General features: G+C 39.8%; 3 protein-coding genes across 5 annotated transcripts in view; 1 reads left to right on the top strand and 2 right to left on the bottom strand.

Moving 5' to 3' along the window:
* Window positions 1-3938, top strand: part of daxx (death-domain associated protein) — a 15055-nt gene extending 11117 nt beyond the window's left edge. For both annotated transcript variants that reach the window (XM_046057802.1, XM_046057803.1), the window contains exon 11: window positions 1764-3938. In XM_046057802.1, the coding sequence (XP_045913758.1) occupies window positions 1764-1823 (60 nt within the window). In that variant the 3' untranslated portion in view covers window positions 1824-3938. The remainder of the gene's footprint in view (window positions 1-1763) is intronic.
* A 1052-nt stretch (window positions 3939-4990) lies between these two features.
* On the bottom strand, window positions 4991-16661 carry zbtb22b (zinc finger and BTB domain containing 22b). 2 transcript variants are annotated; one of them, XM_046057801.1, is made up of 6 exons: window positions 16464-16661; window positions 16087-16276; window positions 14104-14331; window positions 12749-13489; window positions 11966-12241; window positions 4991-11205 (listed from the first exon to the last, which is right to left on the bottom strand). In XM_046057801.1, the coding sequence occupies exons 3-6, from the start codon at window positions 14329-14331 to the stop codon at window positions 10102-10104; spliced, it is 2349 nt and encodes a 782-aa protein (XP_045913757.1). In that variant the 5' UTR covers window positions 16087-16276; window positions 16464-16661; the 3' UTR covers window positions 4991-10101. The 2 variants fall into 2 exon arrangements, with proteins under 2 accessions (XP_045913757.1, XP_045913756.1); XM_046057800.1 differs by lacking the exon at window positions 16464-16661 and having other exon boundaries at window positions 16087-16403.
* Window positions 16662-18006: 1345 nt separating this feature from the next.
* On the bottom strand, window positions 18007-26902 carry kifc1 (kinesin family member C1). Its single transcript, XM_046059605.1, has 17 exons — window positions 26822-26902; window positions 25823-25924; window positions 25394-25487; window positions 25040-25093; window positions 24652-24738; window positions 24044-24242; window positions 23779-23944; window positions 23313-23480; window positions 23018-23131; window positions 22710-22796; window positions 22370-22567; window positions 21716-21880; window positions 21344-21482; window positions 20813-20952; window positions 20605-20678; window positions 20325-20400; window positions 18007-18817 (listed from the first exon to the last, which is right to left on the bottom strand). Exons 2-17 carry the CDS (start codon window positions 25910-25912, stop codon window positions 18773-18775), a joined length of 1896 nt encoding a protein of 631 aa, XP_045915561.1. The 5' UTR covers window positions 25913-25924; window positions 26822-26902; the 3' UTR covers window positions 18007-18772.
* Window positions 26903-27919: the final 1017 nt, after the last annotated feature.

Below are 27919 nucleotides of genomic sequence, written 5' to 3'. Positions count from 1 at the left end.
GTTGGGGAGTAAAGATATCAGCGCATTAATATTTGTCTTTCTATAGACGACGATGAGAACGAGGAAGACGACAACAACGAGGCGGAACAAGTGTGTGACGATCAGACAGCCGAGGTGTCGGGAAACGTTTCTGCAGGGGAAGAAGGAAGCGTGAAAGATGAGGACGAGGAGCCCGTCACAAGTGGACTCAGTCCTCTTTCGGATGAAAGCAAGTCCCAGATATCTCCGCTGTCTGACATCCCCTCCCCGAGTCACAGCCCCAGCCAATCAGAGCCAATGCAGACTGAAAACCAGAGGCCGTTGTCTAATGGTAACCTTGCAGGATTAGAGGAGCCTGTGGACTCATCCAATCATGTGCACGTAAGCACTAGCGAAGTCACGAAGGACTCTGCAGACGACTCCCTGGGAGCGGCCAATGGGGTGTCTTTGCCCCTGTCACCAGCTGTCATAGTAGAAAAGCATGACACGCAGAGCAACGGTACGTCGCCGCCGCCCAGTCCCAGAACTACGAGGAGCCAGAAGAGGAAGAGGGAGGAAATGACATCAGGGAGCTCTCAAAATACAAAGCACATAATCATCGCTGACAGGTACTGTAAGGCTGTGTTGTATCTATGAAGACTCGTACGCAATGTTAGTTGTAGTTGTATTACATTTAGTAATAATGTTGCTCTGGACTAAATTATTAGGAAGGTTTTTGTTGATGTTGTTGTACCTCTTTACTTCTCAACCCTAATTCTATCCATCCCGCTCTACATCCATCTGTTGTTCTCTCCCCAGTGAGGCAGATATCCCTCTGGATATGGGCGTTATTAGCTGCAATTCTCCACAGCAGGTAGAGTCAACCCGAGCGGACACCCCAACCCAGGAAATTGTCAGCAGCTCACAGTCGACACCACCTCCCAAGAAAAACAAGGTACGGGCAAACAGATGGTAAATGAGATAAAGTACAGTCCTAGTGAGGATTGCATGTGAAGAACCTGTATCACAGTCCTGTTACAAGATTGACAGAACAGTTTGACTTTGTATTTATATTGTTTAATTGGGTAGGTTTGATCTAGTTTATGACTTTGTGTCTCTTTTATACAGTATTTAATGTAAAAGAAATGATCTTCTCAGGTTCTTCAGTATGTTCCACAGGTGTTTCCCATCCTTACTTAAGTTATCACCATCACTGTATCATGTTTTCATTTTATATAGTGGATTATTATTATGACAGTTTTATTATTACGTATTTGTAAACATCTCACAAAATTGAATTTAACAATATATATTTTTTTATTTTACATCGCTGTTTACTTTAGGATCTTTTTTGTACTGATTTTGACAGAATTATTTTTTATTGGGGCGAGCAAATCAGTTTAAACAGATTTTCACAGAGTTGTTATTTATGTTGACCCAAAGATTTCCTGCTACAAGTAGATCTTGTCTACCACAGTTTACAGCTCACAATGTGCTTATAAATAAATAAACTGTTAACTGTTTTTTAAAGAAAAAATAATCATTTTACTTCCTCCAATTTTCTATAATGTTTAATATTCTATTTAAATGGTGATAAATTCAGATTTTTTATTATCAATTTAAAGTATGAGCCCCGATCACACTCATACTTGTGAAATTCAAAATGATCACTCAAAATGTGATTCCCGATGAAATGTGACTGAATCACAGAATTAAATAAAGTATAAAATGTAAATGTGAGCGACTGGTTTCATTTCTTTCAGAGACGACACACTTTCTAACCGCTCCCCTGTTTGTGTTTCCAGGTCAACGTGGCCACCCAGTGTGACCCAGATGAGATCATCGTCCTGTCGGACTCAGAATGACCTTCCACCTTTTTACCCTTTTTACAAGCCATCACATAAGAACGTTCCTTAGAAATGCATTTTTTTCAAGAAATCGGTGCCAGAACACAGGTGACATGTGGAAGAGTCGTGCAGTCCAGTGAGCGCAATCATTTTATTTTTTTCATTTCAGAACTGTTGAAATTGCTGATGTTGCTGTGGAAGACAGAAAACTGAATTAAGTAGCTGATTTCACTTGATTAAATATTACCAAACAAAAGACAAGACAGGAGTTTTTGTAAAGGACTTAATAATAAAATAATTGTAACATTTGAAAGAGAGTTGCTTAAACAGGACATGTTATTTTGGAAAAATCATGGTTTTGGGAGCACTCTTCTTCTGCCGCGTGCACAAGCCGTCCTTTTCTTTACGTAGAGAAACATCGGCTGACGTTGACCTCTTCTTTGGTACAGTACACATGACCTCGTCCAGATCTACCGGGTGAGCCCAGCAGCCAAACCGTTGTTGTTTCCTGCTTTTCAGTGCAACGCTACTAACGCGTCTGACTTCCTGTTGGTAGTGGCATTGAAATTGTTTTTTTTTTACTGCTCTGAACACAGAGTAAAAAGTCCTTCTTGTGGGATTTTCTTTCCATGACTTCATACAACATTTGTTGTTGTGGTTTAGATAAGAAACCAGTGCCTGAAAACATGAACTGTGCAGTCGGACACGTGGCCCAGACGGGGAGTTCTGTTTTCACAGACACTTGACTGGCGAGTTTGTTTACATTTTTATATTACAATCGCCTTTTTTACATTTTTTTCCCTTTTTTTTGTAAGGAGAGGGAAGTGTTGGCCTGGATAGCAGGAATTTTGACGTTGTTTTACTTGTTGCTATTTATGCATTGAATTAGTGAGCTGTGTTGTGGTTTGTACTCTCGTTAGCAAGATTTGTGGACTGCAGCAGTGAGAATAGGGAACATTTGACTTTTTATTTTTTTAGATTTACAATTAAGTAAATTACTAAGACTGCAGCAGGGAAGCTAAAGAGTTTCCAGATAGTTATGGGTTTGAATGAGGAATGTTGACAAGGCTAATACACAAATATTTGAAGCATAAGGATAGCAATGTTCTAGATAACAAATCCCATGAAAAGACCTTTTTCTTGTGTAACTTTTGCTAAAAACAAGGTCCAGCTGTTTTAATTATTGAGCCATTTTAAAGATGTAGATGGGAAACAATGGGCTTGGGGCTGAGAGAGGGTTAGGAAGTCTGAAAGTAGATAGATGAGCTGACACTTTGAATGGGATTTGTTGACATTAAGAAAAATAGACAATGAACAATGCCAGCCTAATCCTTTAAGTAGCTATAGCACAAAAATGCATCCTGGTGATTCTGGCACATTTCCAAAGCAGAGGACGTAAGTTTCTCATTTTAATGCATCTCAGAGTTGAATCTCACCTCAATACCAGCTCCTCTATCCTGCCCCAATAACGACGTTAATTCACCTGGACTCCACAGTAGTCTTTGTCTCATTACCAAAGGTGAAACCAGTTCTATTCGACCCAAACCTGGCCCAGTTAACGACCATGAACACCCGAGTCTAATGACTAGATCTTAAAAAAATTTCCAGCGGTGCTGACTTTTCATAAACCACGTAAGAAGGAAATCCAGTTTAGTCTGACACACACTGATTTGGTAGTGCAGCTTTTAGATTTGTGTTCTCTTCTTGTTAATACACTGGGTCTATGGAGACATTTTTTGTTGTTCTTCTTCTTATAGGCAGTTTTGCATTTAAGATTTTCAGTTTGATGATTGAAAATCTTGTTATCAATGTGCATCGCGTCCTTTATAAAAACCATAAGTTGTCCTGCTGGTCCCTAGAGAACTAGTATACTGACCGTCTGGGCCTTTTGGTGAAGTGAATTTTTATCCTTATAACAATTCCTGTTTGAGTTTTTTCCTCCTGAATCCCAATTTTATTAAATATTACCACACATACAAAATTATATTTTTGGGTAAAAAGTCCAAGAATTTAGACCTGGATTGTAGTTTGTCATAACTTCGATATCAGGCCTAATTTATGCAGAGGAGTGATCCATCATTCACTGTGAATTTTTTCTTTTTTGATAATAAAATAAATGATACATTTTTTTTATATATGTGTGTTGCTGATTTGGATTTTCATTTGTTCTTGAGCTTTACAGTATGAAAAACATAGATACATAGGTCTGCTGAGGCTATATGGATATACTCCCCACGTGAGCCATGGCTGCCCCATGACCCTCTCGCTGGTTCACAGCTTTTCCTTCCTTGGACCACTTTTGATAGGTACTGACCCCTGCAGACCGTTTTGGAGATGCATCAAAGTCGCTCAAACCCTGTCAGTGGCCTGTTTTTTTTCCTGATTCTAACACATCATCTTTGAAGACACAGTTTTCACTTGCTTCTTAATATGTCCCAGCCACTGACAGGTGTCATGGTAAAGAGGTAATCAGTGTTATTCACGTCACCTGTCAGCGGTTATAAAGTTATGGCTAATCGGTGTATTTTATTGTGGTATTTAGGTAATTTTAGTCTCCTCAGCTGGTGGATATTCTCACAGGTGACACCACTGTTTTAACCTACAAAGCTCATTTATAGTTGTAGCTACAAATGAACTGATACAATCCACCAGATCTGTGCCGCCCCCGCTTATTTTTAAAAAAAATTTTTTTTAATGGGTCAAGATTCAACAAAAAAAACAAAAAGAAATTAATAATTAAAAAATTATAAACTTCAGTGTTTCCACCAACAGTTTTATTCATTCCATCATGACGGTCCTTATGTCACCTTACATAAAAATGTAAGCTGATGAGGTATACAGAATTTAAAAAACTGAATAAAAGAGGTCACTGGTTTCATATCGTTACTCAGCATCAGCAGATACCTGAGTTTTGGTATTGGGAGGGAGGAAGTTTGATTGTTGCATCTGTAGCTTCATTTCTGTATTATAGAAATTAATATTTATGTATTGCAAATGAATGTTGCTATTGCACAGCTGCAATTTTCTCTGACTGTTGAGGTGTTTACACTGTTTCCAGCTGTGCAGGTACCAATCAGGCCTAAACCTGTATAGCTTCTCTTGGTCTTAATCATTTTGTAAAAAATACACTCCCAAGATTTCGTAATTTTTTTTGACACTTGAACAGAGATGACAAACATAGTCCATTGTTCGCAACAAATCATTTATTAATCCATTATTTTGATACAGGGCAGAGGTGAATATTGTAGTTTTTTTACATTATTAGTACCACTCAGGATTTACATAAAAATGACAACTCATTTTCTGTTCAACAATCAACTGGTCAATCAGAAGACATGTAAGCAGTTGTGGAACATAGTTTGTTGAATGTACAAAAATAATTAAAATACCTCAGTCTAGTTTTCAGCAGCAACTTTGAGCTTCCTACACAGATCCTTCCATCTTTTACTTTCTCTTGATAAAGGAGGTAAATATTTGGCTCTTCTGTCACTCTTTCAAATAAAAGGTGGTGCCAGAGAAAACTAGGTTATAGTTTGGAGTTTTCAATTGTCTATTGTAGGTCAGAAACTGTTCAGCGTGTCGGTGCGGCAGCAGATGAAGCCGCAGAGCTGCTGGAGACAACAACAATATACGACACACGTCACATTAATCCTTTATTTAGGAGGTCAACAAAAGGCAATGTGAAATAATGGGGTGATTAAGGCCCTTAAACAAATTAAAAAATTGAACTCTGTGGTCTAATTTTGTCATCATACACCTCCTGAATGAGGACATTTTACAGTTTGATACATTAAGAGATGTGGAGGTGATATAACAAGATCAAATTATGACCACCTTTTTATAAAACTGTTTTTGTATTTGCACTTTACACGAGACTTAACACTGTACCGAAAACATGTTGTTGAGGTTTTATTATCATTTGAGGGATTTTAAACTGTAAGAGCACATTTGCACATCACAAAGTCAACTGAAACTCAGATATGAACTGCCGGTCTAACTTAAATCCAGGTTTAACCTTCGTGTGTAGACTTACATGACACAGGAAAGTTAAATCTGAGCATTACAGAGTCTCATCATCAGGGCTGTTACTGACTAGAGGAGAAACCGTCTTCTTCAGTTATTGTATGTAAAAAGCAGAGATTAATCTGTCTTGCTTAGAAATCAGAATGACTGGTTTCACAAGTAAAGACTAAGAATTCCCATATTCCCCTCTGAGCCTGAACATTAAACAACTCTGTCTCTTCATTATAAACGTGCTCATCTTGTTCACTACATTCACTCTCAGTGAACGTTATCTACATGCGTGATTAAACGTGCGAGTGCCACACTTCAAATGTGTCAAACTCCACAATTAAACAAAGCATTAGATCATTTCTCATACAGTCTGCTCTTACAAATCATCCAGTGTTTTCTCTGTAGCTGTTCATCAGTGGTGCAAACAAACAGGAACAAATGTGTAACCAAAATTACCCACAAACACAACTGAAAAAGAGTCATTGAGAAAAAACACTGGAGGTCACTGAACACACACATAAGCCAACAGTCGTTTCACGTCAAACCTGCATATAAAAATATCCAAACCCAGCCTTCACAGAAGGTAAAACATTCAGATCCTCCATCTCTTTGCTCTATGTAACCGCAAATGTAAAACATCTCTGACGGCATGCAAAATGTTTAAGAGGTCGGGTGTAAAATTTCCTCCACCACTGACTGTCCTGTGCTGTAGCTACACACTGAAGTATGTTTTCTACAAGGTTTGATTTTGTTAAACTATGTTAGATATAGGAGTGAAACAATAATAGATACATCTCTTCATAAACACTCTTATGTATTTCATTGCTGTAGTACCAACAGTGGCCACAAGGGGGCCCGCATCTCTTTGAAAGCGAATACTGATTAAAGAAACATTCAATTAAAGGCTGCGCCTGATTTTATCACATATAAAGACACTTTTCTCTCATAGAAGACCATGTTCTCTTTGAATTGTACCATAGCTAGTTTTTAAATTGATTTTTTAAACGGGACACATTTTTACATATAGGTTACATCTGAATGAGATGCACAGCACATTTTAAAACTAATGATATTATCAAAAGTATTTACATAAACAATTTTTTAGTCTAAACTCCCACTATTCACTTCCTGTACTACAGATGCATAATGTTGAGTTCTATTAAGTAATTTGACAACTTAAAACAACGAATGAGGTGGAGGTGAAGTATTTCCTCTCTTCTAATGAGTTTATGACTTTTTATAAAAGGACACATTGGAATGTATTATAATTCTTTTATTGTGGCCACAATGTGTGATTATTAGTTTTACCAGTGAGTTATCTGGTGATATAGTTTAAAGGATCGGCACGGTTGCTGTGGCTACCTCTGGTTTAATATAGCTTGTACACTAATATATAATGATGGGTAAGTAATTAACCTGAACTATGTTTAAAGTGTTCCAATACAAGGTACTAATGAGCTCCATGGTTTAAATATACTTTAAAAACACTATGTTCTTTATAGTAGTTTTAAATCGTATAACTACAAGTTTTGTTACCATTACAAAATATAATTATTAAATACAGAAATCACTTGAACAATTAGTTGAATGAGTAAGTCAATGTGCTGTTAAGGCAACTGAACTTATTATGTCCCACTTTCAAACATGTTGGCAAGATGGAAAAATACAGCCTCCTTTACAAACATAACCAACTCAGTGTTTTAATGGAAAAACAAATGCAGAAAGTATTCATACTGTGTATTATGTGCAGTGTAATGCCCCTCACAGTAGTTGTACCGCTACATGTTCAGTATGGTCCATAAATCATCCCACGCTACTGAAGAGAAACTGTGAGGTTACATTTCTATGAGGTTCAAAGTAAACAAATTGAGAGCAAGTTTAATTTTGTTTTTATTGTGAGTGAACCAAGAGGATCCTGAGATCCTACAAGAAACTAATATTATCAGCAATGCAGCAGTTCCCCAAATATTAATTCAGCAGTGGTTTCAATTATTATTATTATTAATAATATCAGATTAATTGTTTCAAATAGTCTAACATTATGACTAGTGTTCTTTTTAAGTTAATACAACCAAATGAGACGTCTTATTGTCTTACACCATTTTTCTCAGACAGAAAAAAAGGTTTTAAATTTACAAATCAATCTGAATAGACAGGAATGCCAATCAACCAATTAACACAAAATGTTTTGTATTTTCATCTGACACTTTTGACCTGACACAAGTATTAAAATTGTCACTGAATATTTTTTCTATCAACTAATTAATTAGTAGCTTTACAATCACTGTTCTAAATGGGGATAAAAAGGAAATACAATATTCAGGGTGTTTGACAGATGACTCTCTTCCCTGCATTTTCCTCTCTACACTGGGACAAAGAAAAAATAATGAACTGCATGGTGGAAATTCTTTAAAACTTTACCTAAAATCTTTATCTATTAATCGAAAACTTACATTCGAACCGAACCACTTTTTAAATTATATTTCAAACTAATGCTTTTCTTTATAACAAAGTACCTTTGCTATTACCACATTCACATCCAGGAACCAAAACCACTGCTGAAACATGAACAAGAACAGAGACTGAAACACTGCTCACCTCTAATGTCATTAAGAGATAAAATGTCGATCAACATTTACAAACTTTTGGGAGGTCAGGACCTGTATGACTCAATAATGCTTTTAAATTACTGCAGGAAGAAAATCCACAAGTGGAAAATATTGTACTCCAAAGACAAAGAGGCAAATGAAACGTGTAACACTCTTCATAACAACATTTTGGAAAGTAAAAAGACATTTTTTTCTTCTTCGTGTGCATAACGGCTGCTGAAAAAGAAGGTTCTCTTTACATTTGTAGATTAAAATCTACTCTATCAACTATTCGGAGGAGGTACGCTTGTAAACACACTATACACTGTATAGCTTTTTTGATAAGACCACCATCTAACGTTGCTAGGTTTTGATACTTTTCATCACACTTTCAAAAACCTTCTCGACAACTCATTAACTCCTGCATCAGTATAACAAGTTAGTTTTAGTTCCAGGTCTGATCAGTAAACCACATATATTTCTATATATTTACAGTAACAATATACTTCTCAAAGCACGAGAACTCTGTGAACAAGAAAGTGAAAGCAGGCAACAGCAGCAAAATTGAAAGCCAGTGGGGGGGGGGGCTTTTACTGAGTAGATTCATCGCCTCCTGCTCTTAAAGCTCCGGAGGGCACGTTTCGAGCTTCTCAGTTACAGGTAGTGTTTGTGTTTATGTAGGGCCGGACCATACTCGTAAAGAGACTGACAACATCATCTTGGACTTTTGCTACTTCAACAAGCAAACAGGTTGTTATGTTTTGAAAAATGAATCTGGAGGAGGCTCGAGCTCACCGGCTGAATCCTACATGAAGCCGAAAGACAAAATTGTTCCTGTCTGTTAAATATCTGCACATGTCTGGGATCTTTCAGGGTGGTGAGGTTAAATTATTGAGCCTTTCACTGTAATCCAGAATAGATTTCAAGCAAAGCAGCACCGTAGTATCATCTAAAACAACATGGCAGTGCTGACGGTTAGTCTGTTACCACTGTAAGGAAAAAAACACAAATCTGCAACTTCAGCTTGTTCTTTTCTTATATGAATTACTTGTTTTTCTCTTTTCTCTTGCAGATGTGTGTTTTTTTATTTACTTCAATCATATGACAGTGATACATTACAATACACTACTGCAGGAAATCACAGCAATTTAGAACAGACATTTTTCTACTCTACTGATACTACTGAACGTCGCCACAGAAGGTAAGCACTGTCTTTTCATTTTTGGTTTCCTCTCGACACGCGCAGCATTCTTTCACAAAACCAAAAAAAAAATAAAACTTTGATAACATCTCGGATATTTTAAACAATAGCTTACTCACTGAGACAGGAGGTCCATTTTTAATGAGGCCACTTTTAAGGAGGCAAGTTTTCTAAAGTCTTTGCGGTACCAGAATTGAGTTTAATTTAAGATGGCAACTTCACGGCACAACAGTCGACTGGAATCTCAAAGTCCCATTTTTCTATAAATACTAACAGATTCTTCAGGGTTGTGTCCAACGGGAGCCTCGCCTTTTTTCCCCATACTTGACAAAGTACGCACTTCCTGCTTGAAATGCTGAGTGTTGGCAGTTAAAGTGTTTCAGAAGAGCACTGCGCTTCTTCCAAGTTTACTATTTTGTAAAAACAGCAGCAGGAACAAGATGATCGTTTGCTCAGAAAGAGGCACCCGTTAGACATTGCACACAATTTTGGTTTAAGTCACACTACTGTCATTGGCACCGACTTCACACACGTCTTCATCACACACACTTCGACCCAACCCTAGACCACTAAACATCCCTGATCCCTGACCCGGACTCTGAGAAACGACCCCTAGAAGCGCCCCTGCAGCAGCCATGTTGCTCATAGCACTACTGCCGCTGTTACTCACACTGTTCCCGCTGTTACTTCCAGTTGCTGAGACGCCAACGTGCTGCGGCGACAGAACAGCGCCGGAAAGATGCGGAGAAGAAACAGACACTCCTCCTCTTCCCCCTCCTCCTCCTCCTCCTCCCAGAATACTGCCCTCACCTGCAGACAGGAGGAGGTGAGGGGAGGAAATCAAATCAGGGCCATCCTCACCTCCATCTCCTCTTCTCCCTCCATCTCTGCTGCTCCCGCCTTCGCCGCTGTCTCCCAGCCCGCTGCGCCTCTCGCAGTGCGAGCGGTGCCTCATAAAACTGTCGCGCCACATGAACTTCTTGCCGCAGCCGAGGCAGTCGTAAGGTTTGAGGCCTGTGTGCGTCTTCATGTGTTCTGTGAGGTGATGCTTCATCTTGAACTTCTTGGCACAGACGGGGCAGTGGAACGGCCTCAGGTCCAGGTGCATGTTAATGTGGCGGTCCCTCATGCTCTTGTGGGTGAAGGTCTTACCACAGTGGCACATAAACACTTTCCCTGAACCCCCAGAGCTGCTGTTACTGCCACCATTTCCGCTTCCAATCCCCCCGCTGTCCATGCCGTCAACTCCCAAACCGCCCTGCACCGACAGGTGGACCGCACCGTGCTCCAGACTGGGACCTTTGAAAGAGGCTCCTCCGATCATACCACCTGCCATCCCCAGGGGAGCGGCGGCAGTGTCCAGAGAGAGTCCGGAGGCCTGGCTGTAGAGGAGGATCTGGTTCCCCTGCATGTCCAGGGGGAACAGCTGGGCCCGGGCGGTGGCTGCAGATTGAACCTGGCCCAGCAGCGCTGAAACAGCACGGTTAGCGCTCTGGCTCTGACCTGCCGCACTGTCATGAAGGTGCTGAGCTAAAGTCTGGTCCATTAAACTGCCTTCAAACTTGAGGTAGTCTTCTGAAGACTGGCAGTAGTCAACCTAGAGACAGACAGGGAGGGTTTTCTAGATCAGTGATGAATGCAAAAGAAGTTATAATTATAAGATCCTATCTACTTCAATTAGCAAAATTTGTAGTAGGTAGGTAAAACTAGTAGACATACTTTTCAGTGATTTCTCACAAACTATATGCACAACTGTAACAATGCGCACCAGCTGGTGTCATACTGCAAGTGTAGTGCAAGTATCATATGCTGTATGAATATTTTTTCTTCTGCACATTACCCAGGTTCAGATGGTTGTATTTCTCAACTGAAGAAAGAAGTTGCATACAGGTGCATCTGTAGCGAAGAGCAATCACCCTACCCAGATACAAATACGGGGCTGCAGGGTACCAAACGCGCAACTTTGACCGCAACGCCAAAGAGCCAGGCTCTTGGTATGGCAGTCCAAGCACATTCTCAATCATAGCGACGGTACTCCGTCACAGCATCTCAAATTTCCAGTATCGCAAAATGTACTTTAATTTTAGAATAAAGAATTTATAATACAGAAATGTATTATAATGTATGTATGTAAACACCTGCAAAGGTTTCCTGAGCCTTTAATCTCTCAGTCTGGTTCTGGTGCTCACAATATCTCAAACTTCAAACGATATTGCTACAATATTCACATTTTCTGAGAGCACCTATAAGTTTGAGCCTCTTTGTGTGCAATTTGAAACTTTGTGACTTTGTCGCCCCCTAGTGGTGAATAAAAAAACCTTCTACACATTGTGTCTTTTAAGTGAGTTTCAGCTCACCTGTGAGTCCATGTCGTTCTCAGCTCTGCCCCCCAGCTCAGCTGAAAGGCTCCTGACGTTTGAGATGTTAAAGTCGCTTCTAGCCCTCTCCCTGGCCAGCTCCAACTCCCTGTCCTCCTCGTCCTCCTCGTCTTCTCCCTCCTCCCCGGACACTACGATCAGGTCGTCGTCCTCCATGCGTTCGGTTTTCACCACCACCCACTGTTTACGAGGCATGATGCTGGGCTGGCTGTAGGTAGGACGCTTCTGCGGTGTCAACGCGGAGTTCTCCCCATCCTTTCAAATGAGATATTTCAGGTTATAATACAGTTAATGAGGAAACTTTGTATATTCAGATTTAGCAGATTTGAGGGTGAGTTTGACAACCATGAATTTTTGTTTCAGTTTAAGTTTTTAACTCACCAAACATGTTATAATTTATTTTAATGAAAGGAAAATCTGAAAAGGCCCAATTATTCCGAATACTAAATTTTTTATATTCAGGATACAGGATCTTCCTCATGTTTTTTGCATTATTATTTCTATCCATGCTTTTGTAATATTTTAGAAATTTTGTAATAACATCAAAATGACAATGAGTGACCACTGTCTAAATAATACATAATGTCGTTTTATATAACATTTTTATAGTTTTTATAATGTTAATTGGAAAACAAAGCAGTAAAAATCTAAAAGTAAATTTTCAAAATAACTGAACACGTTTTTCTAAATAAAAGGTTTTCAAATTATTTTAAAAGGTGCATTAGTGTCGGTTGCTCCCACTGATGGACCCTCACACGTCACCTGATAGGAAGACACGCCAAAGCTGTCACTGACTCCAACTTCCTGCTCGGACACTGAGCTGATTTTCTTCCTCCTCCCGCTGCCCCCTCTTCCTCTCTTCCTCTGGTGGTACAACACCTCCTCCTCTTCCTCCTCTACTTCCTCCTCCTCTTCCTCAATAAGAAAGGCTTCCTCTCCTCCCGATGGGGTGCAGTAGCCGGGGGTGTTGCTAGCCCCGCCTCCGTCCACTGAAGCCCCAGCTGCAGCTGCACAGCTTCCTCCAAAGCTGCTCCCGTCCCTGGGGCTGAAGTAGTTGGTGCTGCTGGGAGACTGGCTCTCGCTCACTGACGGCCGGCTGGGAGGTTGGGAGGCACGCTGGGGCTCGTTGGACCCTACAACCTGGGCTTGACCACCACCAGCACCACCATCACTACCAGCTGAGTTACCACCACCTGCGCCACCGTCACCATTGCTGCTGCTACACCCGAGGTTAGCTGACCCTCCACCTCCTCCTGCACTGGCTCCATCCTGCACTCCGCCTCCTCCGCTGCTCCCTCCCCCCGCCCGGCCTTCTTTCAGCAGCTCCGTGCATTTGTCCACGATGTGCCACATCTGCAGGACGCTGCCCACTGTGAGGTAGTTCACGATGTCCTCGCGCAGCATCTGGAGCTGACCGGTGTAGGCGCAGCTCAGCACGCTCTCAAACGCCAGCGGGTCCATTACCGCCGGGATAGAGACTGTAGACATGTTCTTTAGTAGTACCTGGAGGTGCGTGGAGAACAACATGTCACAATAACTAATCTATCAATGATTTGTCTGCCTCCCTCACTCCTCCTCCCCGCTCTCTCCAGGCCCCTTCTTTCTCATACAAAAATGGTGGAATATTAATCTACTGGTCACAATCCAAATCCTAGTTAATTTGTACCCTCTATGGACGGTAAATCTGTCTGCCGGCGAGTAAAGCTCTTTGGAAACAAAATAATTAAAGCAGAAAAAGCAGAAAGTACTGAAATTATTAAAGGATCTGTGTGAGGCTGCTGTCACGATGCAGGCCTTTATTTCTGAATTTCAGTTTTGAATACATGGTTATATCTGACTGAATGACTGTTCATACCTGTTCTGCCATGCTTGTCGTCACCTGTGTGTCTATCTGCAATACAGCACTGATGACCATAACTTACATCAAATTAAATTAATTTAAAATTCATCAGATCAAAATTTTAATGTAGATGTAACATACACCTGATGAAAATATAAACTGACAGTGTGACTCCATGCAGCTTTTATGTGTTCATCCTGATTAAAAAATGTCAGATCTTTGTCATTTACAAGTTTTGCTGTTTCCTAGCGGTGACCTGAAAGCCCAACACTCCCACCTGGTCGTGAAAGTAAGGTGAGGAGGCGGCCAGGACGCAGCGGTGGGCTTTGAACACGTGCCCCTGGACGTGGATGGAGAGGTCACAGAGCCTGCCGTCTTCTCTCTGCCGGTTCAGGCTGTCCAGCATCGAGGTCCGAGCGCTGGGGAAGCACACCTGCACCACCGAGCCAGATGTGTCGCTGGGAGCTGAGCTGCTGCTGCCCACTTCCATAGGCAGGGACTGCATCTGGGTGGTAGAAAAAAAACAACCTAGTTTTATCAATTCCACTATGTTTTTTATTTAATTCAACTGCATCCATAATGACACTGTCCTGGTTTGTTACTGCAGTGTGTGCTGTCCAGGCTGCAGTCGAGATGTGGGGATGTGAGATAAAATTTTTTACAATAACCAGAGGACCGTGTTCTGATATCCAGAATGTCACCATATCTGTTTGGGTATGGAACAATTACTTGTTTAAATGTCACATTAATGCCATTCTGGAAATTATTCTGAAATAAACTTCACCTCGTCAGCGTTTTTTAAATTATTAATTCAAGGTATTTTTACAAATCCCCAAAATATATATAGAAAGTGATTCAGCTCTGGGTTTATTAAGTAGACGTAGCTAAAACTAAAGCAATCTAATAGCCCTATAACAAATTCTAACCCCGTTAAAGTAAGTAAGGGTTTTTTCAGACTTATTTGATAAAACGTCAGAAAACGGAGAAAAATGTCCAGTCAAGTTGAAGAGTCAAAGAACTTCAAATGTCTGGTTTTATCAGACCAACAGTCCAAAGATATTTAGTTCACACTGATACAAAAGTCGCTTTGGATAAAAGTGTCAGCTATAAGAATAAATATAAATATAGGTTTCAACTTCATGGTCCTGTTATATTTGCTATATACTGGCAGGTGTCTCTAACATTTTTATCAAGTAACTTGTCTCACTTTAGGGGTCTGTAATGTGAAAAAGCTTGAGACCCACTCCTACATGCAACACTATCAGCACACACTTTCTTTGATTGGCTTTGACTTGAGTGAATTTTATACCTAGGATTCATTATCTTCATATCTGAAAACTGTATTTTAGAATATGTATTGCAAATTAATACAAAAATCAAATATTCAGTGACAACACACATCATTATGTATATTTGCAGCTAAGTTATGTGCATTTCATATGTATTGTGTGTCATGTCATGCATCAAAGGCTGGGAGATATGACTAACAATGTTATAACGATAAAAAATTTCATATCATTCGATATCGATTATTATCACGATAAATGTCAAATCATTATTTCTTTAAAGTTTAAAGAACTGAGTGAAAGTTAAAGAAGCCAGAGGGTTAACTTTTCTTTATAGTCAGAACATGAAAAACACTTGATGCCAAATAGTGGATAAATGAACAAATCTGGGGTTGAACATTCAAAACACTTATCAAATATCTTAATAGAAAAATGAAGTGCAAATTCGTTCATGATTCAAACGAATTAAATCAAACCTTTATTGAAAATGTTATATTGTTATTGAGGAAAATTATATTGCTTTAATTATTATTGTTTTATTTCCCAGACCTGATGCATTGTATGGGTTATGTATCAGCCTGTCCCTGCACTGATTGCACAACACATTGACAGTGTCATTTTGTTTTTACTTTACAGGGAACTAAAACACCAGAAAGTGTCCACATCACATCACACACGACCACAGCACTTTGGTCATGTGTTGTGTTACTAGTGCATGACAAAATCAACAGCTGGGTTACAAACACACTGTGAGTTGACACGCCACAAAAGCGAAGCTGTTGATTGAAAACCGAGCTAGCATTGTTGAGAAAATGTTTCTCTGCTGCAAGTCTCCTCCTTTCAGACAGCAGACACAGTTGCAGATCGTCACAGCTTCAGACTCATAGCGTTACAGATGTGCCATTAGCCTGCTAGCTAGCTCAAACGGCTGGCCACAGGAACCCGAGAGCCGCCGCGGACATTAACAAACTCACCGTTTTAGTTGACACCGCTGCCTTTAAAAGTACAGTCTCTGACCGAGCGGACGGCAGTGTGTCCCGCCAGCTTCTCCAGGCCCTGAAGTTTGAGGACCATTTTTTGAAAATGTTGTTCCCATCTGAGCTCTTCTGCAGCAGCAGACAGCGACGCGTCGCCTTTAAAAGGATTCCAGACAGACGAGCCAGACTTCGGCCGACAGAAAATAAATTAAATAAATAATAAAACAAACACATTTCAACACGGCGTCAACATACAGTGTCAACATTTCCAGTATTCATTCCAGTAATAGTAGGAATAAGATTAATTTAGAAATATTTACAAATGATCAGATTACTGAAAGTAACCGTTAACAGCCGTTAAGGAACTTTATCACCTCCCTGTTGGTCACACATCAGATCTCAGGTCTCTCGCTGGCCTTGCCAGTGTAAAGGATGGCATTGTAAACTTCAACAAAGCTTACTGTGGAGGTAAACTCAAATTAAACATAAAAGGTTTCAACATATAATAAAAATGTTCAATTTCCCCTCATCATACTGTGTCTCCTCCAAAGATGCATAGCCTTCGTTCTGTATGCCACAGTCCCTGAGGGCAAATAGGTTATAGGATATACACTTGTGTAAAAAGTACCCTTGGTTTGTTTTAGTGGCTGGTATCAACAGTGGCACACAGAGCATGAATCTACACCAGCAGGTTGCTTGTAGCAATGACCCTACAGAGAATTATCACCTGGCCCTGCGGCTCCTAGCAGCTCATAAGTAAGCTGCTTGATCTGCATCTAAACTGTCTTGGTTCACTCACACCACTCAAAGTCCTTTTCAGCTGCAACAAGCAGCTCTTTTTCAGTAAAGAAAAACACTGTACAACAACTGCTAAGCAGCCAACAGCAAACCAGTGGAGCGTTAGGCAGCTGAAGAGCCTCATATTTCCCCCAGGAGCTGGTAAAGACCAAAAACACTGAAAAGAAAGAATATTGGATAAATCCATCAGGTAGCCAAAAACACAACTCATAATGAAAGATGTTGCTCCATAACAGCAGGATATGTACCCCAGGTGTGTGTGTGTGTGTGTGGGGGGGGGGGGGTCAAAAAATTAAATGCATATACTGTATAAACTGTGTACTGTTTCAAATAACACAAATACACATAGTACCCCATATGCCAGTGGTTCTCAAAGTGGGGTCCCTTGCAAAAATAATCACAATAATTCAATTCAATGAATGACAAAATGTGTAACTATTGTCATCATGGGTTTCACACTTTCTGCTATAGAACATCTAAAACCGAGATCAGATGGGGGGACACTGGTCTTATGTGAATCAGTTTAGGGGTCTTTGAAGTGAAAATATTTAAGAACCACTGCTATATGCCACACTATCAGCACATTTTGACTGGCTTTGGTGAATTTGACACCTGGGATTCATTATCTTTATCTTTCATTCATAACACCTTGTTATAAAAAACACAAAGAACACCAAATTGTTCACCTAAAGAAACCAAGGGGACCTGGCAAATTAATGCAAAAGCACATAAATAGTGACAACAAGCGTTGTTATATATATTTGCAGCAAAGTTGTGCATTTACTATCTTTTGTATGTCGTGAATGATATGGGTTATACCAGAGTGTCCCCACACTGATCTGAACTGATTCCACAGCACTTTGGTCATGTGTTGTGTTATTAGTGCAAAACAAAAACAACAACTGGGGTACAAACACACAGTTAGTTGAAAAGATACAAAACAAAAACAAGAAAACCAAGCTAGCATTGTTAAAATGTTTCTCTGCTGCAAGTCTCCTCCTCAATCATCACAGTTTCAGTCTCTTATTATAGCTTTACAGATGTAATTTAGAAACACTAAGAAATTATCACATTGCATTGTTGCAAGGAACTTCATATTATATAAATCAGCACTATGAATTTGTCTTATTCTGATCTTTATTCCAAAATCATCTCAGATAATTATACACACATTGTGTATATACATACACATACTTATATACACACACACAAACCAACATACTGTATACATACAGACTTACTGAATTACATGCATTTATTTTTCACCATTTCATTAAACTCCTTTCATGTAAATCCTCAAATTACGAGATAGAAGATATACAGTGGAGAAAAAAAACAAAAAAAACAACTATCCTCATGTCCTATGTATACACACACAATCTGAGACTGAAGCAAAAGGTGACTAATGTGCCGGTCATGGTGGTTAAGCAATAAACATCCATCCTTAAAAATATGACACAAGAAGTTTACTTTATATAATCAACCTCTGTTAATCGTGTTTGTTTGTCCTACAGGGTTGATGTGAAGTTGACCAGCCTAAATAACTTAGACCCAAAATAAATGCAACTAGATCTTCACAGTCACACTTCTCAAACAAATGTCTTAGAGTTAATTTCCAGACTATAGTCGAATGAAACTGAACCAATTAGCCTGGAATACAAAAAGGTAGTGAACACTGTAGTTTGGTTTCAGAATGTTTACTGAATGTTTTTATTATAACACCATGTTACAGACAGAGAAATAAACACCTTTCACCAAAAATCAAGAACAAAAATGACAGTATTCATTTAAAAGTAAAAAAAAGCATGGAAAACATGTATACTGAATGTTTCATGCTGTGTCCATAATGGTTAAAAAAAACAGAGTTCTGTTTTTTAAAAGCGCTCTACTTCTTGTTGGCACACGCGGTGCCGATAACACAGTCGTTCACCTGTAAAGAGAACAAACACAAAACACTGCATGTAAAAATCCCTAAATGTCAAAACAAAATTGTTAAAGTGAAAGTACATTCTGATCAGTTCACCCTTTGACTTAATAATTTACTTATTTATTTTTACTTTATTTTTATATATTTTCTAAATCACAAACCTTTACTGTTTATTTACTTATTTCATGATATGTATGAAATTAATTGTTCTTTTGTAATTTTATTTGCAGCTTTGGCAATATTGTTGTTTTACATTCATGCCAATAAAGCTGAATTGAATTATTGTAATATAGGTAGAAATGCGTCACAGGAGTAATTTTGATAAGTCTAGAAAGAACTTGTATAGCCAAGCAGGGCTTGACATTAACTTTTTTGCTCACTAATCAATGTGGCTAGTGGTTTTCCAAAGTTACTAGCCACATTTTTGTTGTTGGAAAATTACATTTTATATGATTAAAGTTGACTATGGGGGGCTAAAATGTACTAATATTATCATTAGCTCTGATAAGGTTGTGTGTAATGCTCATTTTTTAAAAACATAGTCTATTAAGATAAATAATAAAAGAGTAGCTTCTTATTGTATATAATTAAAGTGCTGCATGGGTGTAAAATATGAATTGAAAAGATAAAAACTAAACTGACTTTTTTGTCAGAAACACAGTTTATAACAGCTTGAAATACTATAATACAGAGTACAAAATGATCTGCATTAGAAACGAGGGCAAAGAATAACAAATCATTTTTGTCTAAGAAAAAAATCCTCAATTAAGGCAACAGGATTAAAACTTTATGTAGGCCTATATCATTTTTGGATTGTTTTTTTTGCATCTGCATTTCCTCAGAGCACTGACGGATTTTTGTTTATCATGAAGCTCTGGTAGCTTGGATTAACTGAAGATACTTCCACCTGAAATAAGTATACAAGTCTTTATTTCCAGATTATTCCAGTACAAACGCATCTTTTGCTTTCCTACATGGCATGATTACTTTAATTTATAAACATAGAATCAGCTCTGGAAACATAGCCTAGTTGCAATATGACAGGATATAAGCGCAGCCCTGCTAGTAGTTTGTTATTTTCTTTTTTAAACACCACCATGCCCCTAAATCATGAAGATATCTGTAATCTTACAGCACAACACTGACTGACCGCTGTGTTGATGTGTGTGTGCATGCGACCAGTCGCGTGTGATGACAGAGATCATGCCATCAGGTTAAAACAAGAAGGGAGACTGAGGGTCTACAGGTCTGAGGGACTGTGGCTGCTCCATAACAGATTCAACTTTTACAGGCTTGTTCTGGTTTGGCAAAAGTCTGGATGTCATATTTGTTTGAATTGCAATTTCAGATGCATTTTGACAAGACTACAGTTTTTCAACACACCAAAGTGGCTAGTGGGAGTGACTGTGTTACCCGCCACAGCCGAAATCCCTCCGCATTTGTACTCATGTCATCTTTTATCAGCTGTCTCATCGAGACAGGACATTTAATGCCTGTAGATGCCACTGACCTTGCTTGCAAACCTCAGTGAGTTGAGGGTTTCCCCAAAGCTGTCTGGCTCGGGAGCAATGTTTACGAACATCAGGCTGGGATGAGAAAAACAGAAACATAATATAAACGACCCCATTAGAATAAAACTACAAAAAAATCCTCCTTGATTGTAGAAGTAAACAGATCTAATATGGAGAATATTTGCAGTCAAATTAGCCGATGAACTATGACTGAAAAGGGTGATTTGCTGCCACGAGTGACAACATAACAGCAATGGCGTTTGTAGATCAAAAACTCACGTCTTGCTGTTGCCTCCCAAGCAGTTCTGTAGAAGGTAGGTAAGCTTAGAGTTCCTGTAAGGAATGTAGCTCTCCTGCCACAAAAAAACAAAATGAAAACGGAAAAATTAACTGAACAGTTTCGCATTTTTGTAAATAAATCATATATTTATGGCTTCACAGACTCAGAAGCTGCAGTCTCTTTTCATTCAGGTCTCTGCGTACAGACCTTGTTGGCCAGTGCTGCGATGACGATGCCCAGGTTGGACAGGGAGCCGTTGATGGCCGTCATCTCTTTGAAGCGCTCGCCCTGAGACTGACTCTTCAACATTCGCTCACTGCCAGCCAAGTCAACCAGGCACAGAGTGGCTATATGCATAAAAAACATCTTTATTAAAAAAAATAATAACAACTTAAAGAGTAAAATCAGATTATAAAAAGACCCCATATCACTTTATGCAAAAACTACAACAAGTTTGGATAAGAAGATACAAGACTAGGTATATTCTGTAACTGTGGGTGAGAGAAACAATAACATTTACGCTGAGATGGCCATTTAACCACAGAGTTTAATACACAGGTGAAATCACATTTTTGATTTAACTAGATTAGAAGTTATTGTCCCCAGAGGGAAATAGTTTTTTTACAGCACTGTACATCACCAATCAACATCATCCTCCCCACAAATGTACAGCATACAATAACAGACAGGACAGGTGAGAGCAAGACTCTCTGGCATAATAAGTGTGATTATACTTACATTTACATTTGACATCCCTGCCAGAATTCACTCCCTCGATATCCAGCTGAAAGACTGAATGTGAGCGAGAGGAGCGGTCATTCTGAGCTGTCTGGGCCGTGGAGCGATTTTTATTGGCCAACGCAATCAGGCCGAGAACCTGGCAGGAGGAGGAGGGGATCACATCGATTATTTACTGTAAAGCAAAACATTTACATCTAGTTAAATCATTTCAATCACACTGGTGTCCAGATTTAAAAATTAAAATCACCTTAATTCTGCTGTGAACGACTGTAATCTTTTAGTTTAGGTGATATACACTGTATATATTTTTTCTGTCATGTAATATTTATGCAACTTATCTTGAACAGTCCAGCGGCTGAGCGAACGTACCTGATCCTCGTTGATGACCTTTTCATAAGTGAGGTTAGTGATCGTCACCTCACCGGTCGTCGCCTTTCGAATGTCATGCTCCGGCCTCTTGCTGGCCTTGCCGGTGTAAAGGAGGTCACGCAGGCTCTCGTTATAAATTTCGACGAAACTTGCTGTGAATGTGAACTGAGATAGAAACAGAAAAGTTTCAACATTTAATAAAAATGTTCACTTTCCCCTCATTATACTGCATCTCCTCCGCAGATCCTGTGTGCCTCAGTCCCTGAGAGCAAACAGGAGGTATAAATTGGCATGAATCTACACCAGCAGGTTACTTGTAGCGATCACCCTACGGAAAATTATCACCTGAATCAGCAGCTCCTATCATCTTCATGTAGCTTTACAAACAGTCCAGCTCAAAGTTGAAAAACGCTAAACTGTTTGTGCACTCTCACCACTCAGTCCTTTTCAGCAGCAGCTGGTGAACACAGGGGAGCATTTAGCAGCTAAAGACCTGTGTAATGTGTAAATCAGCAAGTGAACTGCTCCCTGACAGTTTTGTCTTATCAACTTTAAAAAGTGATGTCAATATTGTGTTTACAACGTGTTTCTGTGGCCACAAAAAACTCCCCATACAGTTATTGCAGGTTTATATGCATGACATTACACACTAACCTCCCAGCCTTCTTTTTCCAGTTTCTCTGCAGCCCTGAAGACTTGCTGTACAGCTCTGGGGATGACACCTCTGGTTGCATCAAATTCGTCTCCCTCCATGGTGTAGGTCTTTCCACTTCCTGTCTGGCCGTAGGCAAAGCAGCAGACATTGTAACCGTCCAATGCTGACTGTATCAGGAGTGAGATCTCTTCAAAGATCTGAAAACAAAGTGAAAAGTCGCCATGAATTTCCTGTTTGGTGGCAAATAGCCACAAAATATTAAGGTAATTTTGTACATGTACTTATTTATTTATTCATAATAAGCTGAATATTTTTTATATACATGTCTATATTGTTTACCTCCTGTTGTGTGGCCTGGGGGCCAAACACCCGGTCAAAATTGAAGTTATAATTTTTTTGCGTGTCTGCAGTTTTGCCTGTGTGAGACTGAAAAGCAGAAAAGGGCAGAATTGAGTTTAATAATGTCAAATATGCTTACACAACTCAAAGCAAAATGTTGCTCAAAGAGACATGTTTGTTATAGTGACATTTTCCTACAGTCTAATCAGCTAAATAAATTAGATCACAGAAACTCTGGATCATACTTGCTACTATCCTCAACTGTAAACATGCTTCTCAGAGAGCTGGTATGCTGACTGGATTCTCACCTCTTCTGTTTTAGCCAGGGTTATTGTTTTGAGGTCATTGGCCGGGACCTGGATGTGATTACTGGTGCTTCCATCCACAAGTGGGCGCACCCTGCAGAAGACCCTGATGTTACCCTGCATGAAAAGGTTGTTAGACAAAACAAATCATAAATTCGTCAGAGAAGGATGTCAAGTGCTAACAACACAAAAAGTCCCAAAATAATCCCAAAGACATAAAAAAAAAAAAAAAAAAAAAAAAAAGGACGGAATCAAATTTTCACCAGTGTTTCTGCCGTCACCCCACACTGTAACTTGCCTTGAGCTCCTGGATTGTGTTGTGGAGCCGTCTACGCTCCATTTCCCTGGCATGAAGGTCATCTTGCTGCCGGGCCACCGTCTCTTCAAGAGAGCGGACTGTTTCCTCTGTGTCTTTGAGGGTCACCTGCAAGCGGGTCAGAGTTGACTCCTGCACTGAGAGCTTCATCTGGAGTGGAAAGACAGACAGAAACACACAACTATAAAAATTGTCTTTTCCAAAATCTGACCATCATATCCTCTGTTTTAAAATCTTAACTTCCTGGATAAATTTCAGGAAAGTTATAGGTCCTTTCTTGGTTTTTAACTAACCAGTTGTAGAATAAATGATCTGTATAAATCCAAAGGTAGAGCGTGGTATTAGCTCCATTAGGGTTAGGCGCTTTAGGCAAATGGTATGTTCATTTAATGATACCACAAATCCAAAATAAACAGCACTAGCAAATATCCAGCACCAGACTTTTTACCTTGAGAGTTTGCAGCTCTGTCTCTTGGCTCTCTCTGAGAGTCTCCATGACCTTGTACTTTCCCTCTAAGTTGGACAGCTCCTTTTGAAGAGTGCTCTTTTCACTAGAGACTTTCTCCAGCTCATTACGGACTCCTGACAACGCCTGCAGCTGCCCCTCATACATACTAAAATGAAAGGACATTTAATGGTACCCAAACAGACAAATTAGTGACACTACAATGACGACAGTGATATATAAAGTTTTAATGAAATGGTCTTTGCACCTGATCTGGCTCCTCTGCCTCTCAAGCTCCTTCTGCATTTCAGCCACTTTTGTTTCACTCTGGACCGCCGAGCTTCTTAGAACCTCGTTCTCCTGGTTGACGGTTTTCATTTTGGTCTGGTAGTTACGGATCTTAACTTCCATGTCACTGACCCGGCCCTTCATGTCCCATGCCTGGCGCTTGGTGGTCCCACCCCCACCTGTACACAACAGCGTCACTATCAACAGGTGTGACAGTACCATTAAGACCTCAGACTCTTCCCCGGGTCTCTTTTCAGGTCAGTACAGAACAACCATTTTCTACATACACTGTTTTCACAGAAGACGTCTTGACACATCACAGAAGGAAAAACACGTGTAAATAATAGAATTAATAAAGGTCAAATTCCATTTAGTTTAGTCAGTTTCAGGGTCCTGGTATTGTGCATAGTGTCATACTGTCACACTTACTGTGTTATTAGTAACAGTTCCACAGGTTTACTCTTAACAATACACTTAATCTTCCTCCCCAGTTTGTCATTAATCAGAAAGGCTTCTAGTTCTGCTCTGCCATTAACTACGCACCAAATATTAAACAGAATAAGGAACAAGAACCAAATAAGTACTCACCTGCTGCTTTTGCATCAGAGGATGCAACAGTTGGTTTAATGTTGCTTCCCTTTGCTACAGTTGAAGCTAGAGATGGTTTCAGGACACCTGGTGGAATAAGAAAGAACAATTCATTAAAGACCATGTCAAAAATCATTCATGTAACACCAGATTCTATTACCTTTTATAATAAACCAAGCACGTCCGCATTTTCTTGCCATCAGTTGATAAACTATACAACTTGTGAAATATTGTCTTAATTAATTCATTATACCAAAGCAAAAGTTAAACTGTAATGCTCAATCACTGCCCCACGTAAAAGGTTTGTGAACAGGGCTACAATCCAGACAAAGAAAAACATCTCAATTTATGCTCTTTCCACCATTGCCCAGCTGAAAGCTCATCTTACCTCTGGAAGGACCAGCGGCCACGGTGGCAGCTCCCACACCTCTGATTGGCCTTGCTGTGTGAGGGACAAAGTGAGACAGAAAGACATGTTTGTTTAAATAAGGCAAAATTATAGGAACCAGAGGAGCCTCAAAATAAGATAAATACACAAGCTTCAAAAAATGTGTATTTAATAAATAAATACCTAAAGCCTTGTTTCAAATTATTTCATTTAGTATTTGTGAATGGTGACAATTTGCAAGATTATATTGAGCAATAATTTACTGCACACAAATGTCTGCCCTAACAGTTCTGTGCAGTTTCTGTCCTTGGTGAACAACAGAAAGATACTAAAACTCATGTGTGAGTAACCTACACATAGGTGCCTTGGTTGCAGCAAGAGGAGGCCGCCTGCCACCGATGATCGTAGCTGCTCCAAGTGGTTTGATGGGCTCCTTACGAGTCCTCTTCTGCACAACACAGCGTAAAAGAAGAGAAATGATTCAGCACCAGTAGAGTTTAACTCAACACCTTGCTGACACCGCCACAACAAAAATATTATCTGATATTACATTACAGGGCACATGTTCATGTATCGTGTCACAGCTCTAAACTTCATGGATAAGAGAATAACTCAATTTTACTGTTTAAATCTTATGTGGAATAGTAATAGGCCACCAGCTGGGTGCTGGTTAACAGGTTATGTCACAGTGCTACATGCAGAACAACTTGAGGTGCAGCAGCAGAAAGAGAATAACTAGTAACGCGTATGAAACGAAAGATGTAGATGATATTTAGTACAAACCTGAGCAGGAGCACAGTCTTGGCCATTCTCTGAGCTGCTGCTGCTGCTTGTCAGGGCCCTCTTGCTTGATATAACTGGCAAGCGAGACATGTTCTGTTGAGGCTAAAAAGGTAAAAAGATGGTCAAAACAGACGATAAATCTCAAGCACATTAACTTCTCTGTCAAACTAATCTCAACCAGGAGCCATGGATAGCCCCAGTTTGTATCTCCACTACATTTGAGTTAAAGCGGCATTCATTTCTCTGATAAATAAAAATCCAGCCATGGTTTCAAAAAGGCCATTTCACAACACTTAACAGTTAACTTACTGCTGCTCTGGTATTTCCAAAAATCCCCAAAGACTTTAACCATCTGGGTGAAAAGTATTAAATCCACTGTATGACAAAGTAAAAGAGTTTTAACCGGTTTTCCTTCTTCAGCTCGCCATAAATGAAACTTCAATGAAAAGTAATAACAGACAAATATAACTGATATTTTAAACGTGTTGTGTAAATGAAGCAAAGACATACCATTATGTCATTACATCTTTGTTAGGATTAGGATACAGTCTTTTAGGATTGTGGATCACAACAACAGAAGTACAATGTTACGTTTTCTGAAATGGCCTTCTGGGTGTTTTCAAGATCGTAGTAGCATTTCTTTTATTTGGATTTCTATTTGGATTTTAACGTTATGTGTGTTGGCTAAGTTAAACATTAAATTACATTCAGAGCCGACACCGTAACTGCTGAAACATAATCAAACCTAATCTCTATCGATTCAAACACAAGTGTAATGTAAATGTAAAAAAAAAACAACTAACCAACGTCCATGTTATCAGTAGTTCATGTTGATGTTTGTAGCCGTTAGCTTGAGCATAAAGGGGTTAACGTTAAAGATCTACGTAAATTCAAAGGATCTTTAGTTTTTGTATCCTTTCAGAGCAATGTTTTCCATCGACCTTTACATTTTGAGATAAACGAAAGTGTTAAACAGGTTTAATTTATGAAAACACTCACCTTCAGGAAAGTTGAACTCCGCCGCTGATCCACCCGGTCCACCGTCTCCGCCCGTTTGAATTTGAAATTGAACTGTTTTGGTGGGAGACTCGGACAAGCTTCTGTGATTGGATGAGCCAGCGTAAACCCCGCCTCCGTCTTTATGGAAGCTTGTTACACCGTCCGGAGTGTCCCGCTTGGGCGGAATAAACGCTGCTCCATTCAGTCTCTATCAGTCTATGCGCTGTTCGCACAGTTGACTCAAAATCTAGTCGATAACTTGATTGTTGATCATTTTACGATGGTAGCCACGTCATTTATGAAATCTAAATTTAACTAAATTATGGCAAAACGTCAGTAGATTCATCATTGACAATATTTAGAGATTTTGAATCGATCAGAATCAAAAGGAGCTTTATTGACAAGTAGTGTTTTACACATACATGTTAAGGTGCTACAGCAGACAGACATACAGCTAAACACAGACATAAATAGATGTAGAAATATATAAATGTGTAATAAACAAATGCAAGTTATATAAGAATTACAGACGAATAGACAAATTAACAACAAATATGTGTAATGTGCTAGGTTCGTGCATGATATGACATGAAGTGATATTTACATGTGCAGAGACAATTGTATTATTTGGGTGGGGGGGTGGGGGGGTGTCAGTGGGGCTGTCAGCAGCAATCTTTTCTGCTCGCCTCAGAGTCCTGGAGGTGTACAGGTCCTGAAGTGATGGAAGATTGCAGCCAATCACCTTCTCTGCAGAGCGAATGATGCGCATGCCAGATGGTGATGGAGGAGGTGAGGATGGACTCAATGATGGTGGTGTAGAAGTGCACCATGATGATGAGATGATGGTGCCCAGGATGCGGATGGAGTCCACAGTGGCGATTGGGGAGTCACACAGGATGATGGGGGAGGGTGCGGCTGGGCTCTTCCTGAAGTCCACGACCATCTCCACTGTCTTCAGAGCGTTGAGCTGGGAGAACTTGTCCTGCAGCAGGGCCGGCATGATGGCGTTGAAAGCAGAGCTGAAGTCCACAAACAGGATCCTATCGTAGGTTCCTGGTGAATCCAGGTGCTGGAGGATGTAGTGAAGGGCCATGTTTA

The sequence above is a fragment of the Micropterus dolomieu genome, linkage group LG09 (assembly GCF_021292245.1).
Source record: "Micropterus dolomieu isolate WLL.071019.BEF.003 ecotype Adirondacks linkage group LG09, ASM2129224v1, whole genome shotgun sequence".
Classification (NCBI taxonomy): Eukaryota; Metazoa; Chordata; class Actinopteri; order Centrarchiformes; family Centrarchidae; genus Micropterus; species Micropterus dolomieu.
This window is presented reverse-complemented; position numbering and strand designations above follow the sequence as displayed.